This window comes from Myotis nattereri, assembly GCF_964212035.1.
Source record: "Myotis nattereri genome assembly, chromosome: 8".
Taxonomy (NCBI): Eukaryota; Metazoa; Chordata; class Mammalia; order Chiroptera; family Vespertilionidae; genus Myotis; species Myotis nattereri.
Genome location: NC_138083.1, coordinates 33,391,221 through 33,396,838, shown reverse-complemented (window position 1 = coordinate 33,396,838; position 5,618 = coordinate 33,391,221). Strand labels below are relative to the sequence as shown.

Sequence of the window (5,618 nt, the reverse complement as noted above, 5' to 3'; positions counted from 1 at the left end):
CTGTGTGTGACAGGGTAGAGCCATAACCTCCCCATCGGCCCTGCCCTGAGTGTGAGAGTGGTGGCGCCCCAACCCCTGATCGGCCCTGCTCTGTGGGTGATAGAGGGCGGCGCCCCAACCCCCTGATGGGCCCTGCTCTGTGAGTGACAGGGGGCAGTGCCCCAACCCCCTGATTGGCCCTGCTCTGTGCATGACAGGGGGTGGCGCCGCAACCTCCCCATCGACCCTGCCTTGAGTGTGACAGGGGACGGTGCCCCAACCCCCCAATCGGCCCCATCCTGAGCATGACTGAGGGTGGCATCACAAGCTCCCGATCGCCCTGCTCTGTGCATGACTGGGGGTGGCGCCCCAACTCCCCAATCGGCCCTGCTCTGAGCCCGACCAGGGGCTGCACCTAGGGATTAGGCCTGCCCTCTGCCACCCGGGAGCAGGCCTAAGCCAGCAGGTCGTTATCTCCCGAGGGGTCCCAGACTGCGAGAGGGCACAGGCCGGGCTGAGGGACCCCCCACACCCCCCCCCCCGAGTGCACAAATTTTTGTGCACCAGGCCTCTAGTATATATATAAATCATGAGGACACATGTGTAATAACTTAATCAATAAAGGAAAAAAATGACAAGAGCCAACACAGCAATAGCCATCTGGTGTGAATGAATCAAAATTATAACTATTTTTTGTCAGATTAGCAAAAAATATAATGTACTTTTTGGTGTGCCATAGAATAGTAATTAATTTATGTGTGCCATGAGATGCAAAAAGTTGACAATTGCCACTCCACAATGGCAGGAAAAACAAAAAACTTTGCTGTTCTTATCCATTAGGACAATGCTTTATGTTGTTATCTCTGACTTTTCTCCCTTTTTTGCTGTTTCTAAATGAAATTTTTATTGTAATCATACGATTATTCCTCCATCATTATATATTGCTTGTTTGTGAATAATTAAATTAATCTAGGATGTAGAAATAAAAATTGGCTTCCATTTGGATTGACTAAAGTGATAGACACAACACCCAGAGATCCTAGACTTAGCTGAATGCAATAAATGGAATAGGCTTCATTATTTACATTAACCCATTCACTCTTAGAAGTGAGTACACGTCTACCTTGGTCTATCGGGGCAGACAGTCAAGTAGAGAAAGCACAGATTCTTCTCCCCAGGAGTCCACAGCCCACAGAATGGCATCAGATGATGAAATAGAACATGCTGTGTCTGATTCCATGTAGGAGTAAAATGGGTGACCTCAAATTTCCGGTGCCTGCCCACATGATGCAAAATCCACAGATCAGAATTTTGGGGAGACACACTTCGTACCATACCATCTGTTCTGGTTCAGTGCATAAGAATCCAAGTCTCTGAGGAAGGTGACATGGTGTGCAACTCACTGGACCAAGAGCTTTGACTGCCACCTCCCTTGGGAAGCCTGGCCATGAGGCTCTTCCTGATCATTGCAATTCTGCTTTTCCAGCAGCCCACAGGTAATCTAGAGTTTTCCAGGGGCTCATACAAATCAACAATGGGATGGAGTATTTCTAAGAACCCAAGATAATTTTATAATTCATAGTAGAAGGAAGTAGGTCTCCCGGAGATGGCTGAAGTCTACCCAGTGTCATGAGAGATTCCCTCTTTGAGGCCTTCTACCATGGTACTGTTCTTAAAAGGGAGTACTCAGAGCTGAAAAGAGGCCACGATTTCCTCTGGGAAGATCTCATTGTAGAAAGTAATGCACCCAGTATTTGGGGTTGCACTTATTTCTTTGAATACAGTTTTTACTCTGGCATCCAATCATATTGTCTTCCATCGTATATATGGTAGAGTGTGAATAGTGGGGAAAGAGTGGAAATAGGTATATATTAGTCTATTTTACTACAGAGTGTGAATACTCACTAACTTTGGAGTCAGGTTTAAGAAACAGGCCTTCACTACTGGTTTGTCAGCTTTGGATAAATGGGGAAGACTCTCTAAGTCTCAGTTTCCTCATGAGTGGAGATAATGACGCCGGACTCATGAGGGCCTTATTAAATGACGTAACATTTGTGAAACACCTTGCATAGGGCTTGGCACATACTAAGAACTTGAAATTTCTCTTTCAAAACCATATCTATTACATTTGCCTCTTATTATAGTCATGGTGATGGCATGTCCCTGGGCCCCTAAATTCCTAACAATCAAAGGAGTTCTAGAACCTGAGGTTGGAGGCATCTTTGTTCTCAGTCTTCCTCTGGGGCCTATTCTAGAAGATTGTACCAGCCAGAAACCAAAATTTGAACATCCTAACTCTTAGATCATAGAAAGTATTTAGGCTCACTAAAGGAAAGAATATATCCCAAGGTGAGCAAAGGTCTGGGGCTAAACATTGGAGGAATTCTTGCAACTAGAGGTAGAGGAAGAATGAGGAGTCATAGAGGCATAAAACAAGTCCAAGATTATTATAATGACTTAGAAGCCAAAGGAAGATATGCATTGGCAAAAATGGACAATAAAGAAGAAGAAGAAGAAAGAAATGGACAATGCTAAGATTAACAGAGGAGGGAGGAAGATTATTAAGGGGAAAAAATACCTGACTGATAAGAAAGTCATTTGTGACCATGACAGTGAGTATGAACCCAAGAACATAATTTGACCCAGACATAAATACATAATAAAGAATTATTGCCCTGGTCGGTTTGGCTCAGTGGATAGAGCATCGGACTGCGGGCTCAAGGGTCCCAGGTTCGATTCCGGTCAAGGGCATGTACCTTGGTTGCGGGCACATCCCCAGTGGGAAGTGTGCAGGAGGCAGCTGATCAATGTTTCTCTCTCATCGATATTTCTAACTCTCTATCCCTCTCCCTTCCTCTCTGTAAAAAATCAATAAAATATATTTAAAAAACAAAGAATTATTATACTCTGGGTAATAAAGGTGGAGCAGTTATAAAAACAATGACTGCTTGGGAACATTCAAACAGAGGAAGATTTGCTGTGGTTCCCTGATGGAGTATAGTGCCATGCCCTGAAATCAAGGAATCAACTTCTTTATTTTCCCATATAAGATCTGATGCTCTTGATGGAGTCCATCAGATGTTGACTGGAAGCCCCAAACCTTGGAGAAACTAAATATGAGTGATCAGATAGATATAAACACTGAGGTTTGCCTTCTTGGGGCATCCTCTGTGGAATGTTACGGGTATCTGCCTTGTGAATCTCCCATACACCTAATCCCTACAAACTTCCTCTATACTTTCCATCTCCAAAGTTGCCTTTCAATCTCAAACACTGACCTTGACCAATTGTTCTTTATGTGCACAGTAACTGAACAACTTAAGAAATGCTGGGATCAATATATACAAGGAAACTGCAGAAAAATATGCAAAGTAACTGAAACACGTGAAGTACTATGTGAAAATGGGAGATATTGTTGCCTCAATATCATGGAACTGGAAGCACGCAAAAGAATACCAAAGCCAACTCGTCCAAAGCCAATGACATATGCAATAACTTTACCTCAAGATTATGATACATATGTAGGATATTATATAAGCCCCAAGACAAATTCTACATAAATCAAGTACAATTCTCCATTCATTTATTTCTTAACCTATTCCAATAAACTAAGGTGAAGTAATCCACATCTTTTCCTGTCTGGTTCCTTAATTTTCAGAAGACCTTAACGTAGATTCTAATAAAGTTCATTGCCAGTTTTCTGACTTATTTCTTCTTTAACCAGCAATTGGACACTCAGTATACCAAGTGATAAGAACAACTCGGAACCTCCCCTTGAAAAGGGGATATAACCAGTGCACTGCAAAAAGAAAAATCTATGTGGAAAATTGAAACAAGAAGCTCAGGAAAGTAGACATGTAATTCTGGGGAGAGAATGGTGAAGCCAAGTGTTCAGGGGAAATTCACCAGTGAGTTAAAAGTAGTACCTTGTGAACTGTGTCAGATATCAACAGGTGACTGATAATAAAGAAAGTGATTTGAGTAAACAGACTGAAGTCAACAAACGGAAGGAAATTAGAAAAGACAGGACATTTCGGAAGGATATACACGCACTTTGGTTTAAGAATAGACAACCAGCCCTGACTGGTTTGGCTCAGTGGATAGAGTGTCGGCCTGCGGACTGAAGGGTTCCAGGTTCGATTCCAGTCGAGGGCATGTACCTTGGTTGCAGGCACATCCCCAGGAGGGGACGTGCAGGAGGCAGCTGATTGATGTTTCTCTCTCATCAATGTTTCTGACTTTCTATCCCTTTCCTTTCCTCTCTGTAAAAAATCAATAAAATATTTAAAAAAAAAAGAATAGACAACCAAAGTTGAACTATGAAAAGTCTAATTTCTTTAATTCCTCTGTAAAATCAGTGAACTGGGAAAGGAGAGATGAATAGGTTGCCACTATGGTGGCGCTCACTATATAAGGTGGAGGCAGACATAAATACATAATTCCAAGACAGAGGAGTTTCTTTGTTGTTGTTTATTTTTTCAACTTTATTGTTGACACTATTACAGATTCCCCATCCCTGCCCCTTTGCCCACCTACACCTAGACCCCGCTACCCCTTCCCTCTGGCCATCACCACACTGTTGCCTGTGTCTGTAGGTTACGCATATATGTTCTTTGGCTAATCCCTTCATCTTCTTTCATCCAGTCGCCCCCTCCCCACTCCTCTCTGACAGCTGTCAGTCTCCTCCATGTATCCAGGCCTCTGTTGTTGTTTTGTGTGTTACCACTAGTAACAGCATCCTTTTGGTGCTTGGGGCCCTTTGGAGTTCAGAGAAAACGTAAAGGACCTGGGAATCAGTCTGACTTGCAGTATTAGGCCCAAAATCCAAAACAATGACAACACCCAATGCTGTCAAGGATGTGGAGTAAAACTCTCATTCATTTAAAGTTGGGACATGCCACTTTGAAAGATAGTTTGGCAGTTTCTTACAAAACTAAGCACACTTTTACTATACAATCCAGCAATTGCAGTCCTTGGTGTTTACCCAAGTGAGCTGAAAACTGTCCACACAAAATCTGCACGCCAGTATTTATAGCAACTTTATTCAGAATTACCAAAACTTGGAAGAAACCAAGATGCCCTGCAGTAAGTGAATGGATAAATAAGCTGTGATACTTTCAGACAATGGAATATTTATTCAGTACTAAAGAGAAATGAGTTGTCAGGTCATGAAAAGACAGGAAGGAACCGTAAATGCATGTTACTAAGTGAAAGGAGCCAATGTAAAAAGGTTACATTCTGTATGATTCCATCTATAGGACATTCTGGAAAGGGCAAAACTATGGAGGCAGTACAAAGATCAGGAGACCTTGCACATATTCAGTGCTACACACTCCCACCTCAGATCCCTAGCCTTCATCTCAGGATCTTCTGAGGTCACTTTTCATTCATTCACTGTTTTTCTGTGGCTTGATTCCCAACATCCCCTCCAAACTTGGAACCTAATGTGACTGCCTTCACTTTTTTTTTGTTTTTTCTTTTTTTTTAAAATATATTTTATTGATTTTTGACTGAGAGGAAGGGAGAGAGATAGAGAGTTAGAAACATCAATGAGAGAGAAACATCGATCAGCTGCCTCCTGCACATCTCCTACTGGGGATATGCCCGCAACCCAGGTACATGCCCTTGACCGGAATCGA

The 5,618-nt window shown here is 42.6% G+C and overlaps 1 protein-coding gene across 1 annotated transcript; it reads left to right on the top strand.

Moving 5' to 3' along the window:
* Window positions 1–1,426: 1,426 nt before the first annotated feature.
* DEFB127 (defensin beta 127) lies at window positions 1,427–3,730 on the top strand (the record flags this gene model as incomplete). The annotated part of the gene is made up of 3 exons (XM_081097709.1): window positions 1,427–1,475; window positions 3,286–3,500; window positions 3,704–3,730. The coding sequence occupies 3 exons, from the start codon at window positions 1,427–1,429 to the stop codon at window positions 3,728–3,730; spliced, it is 291 nt and encodes a 96-aa protein (XP_080953835.1).
* Between the last annotated feature and the right edge of the window lie 1,888 nt (window positions 3,731–5,618).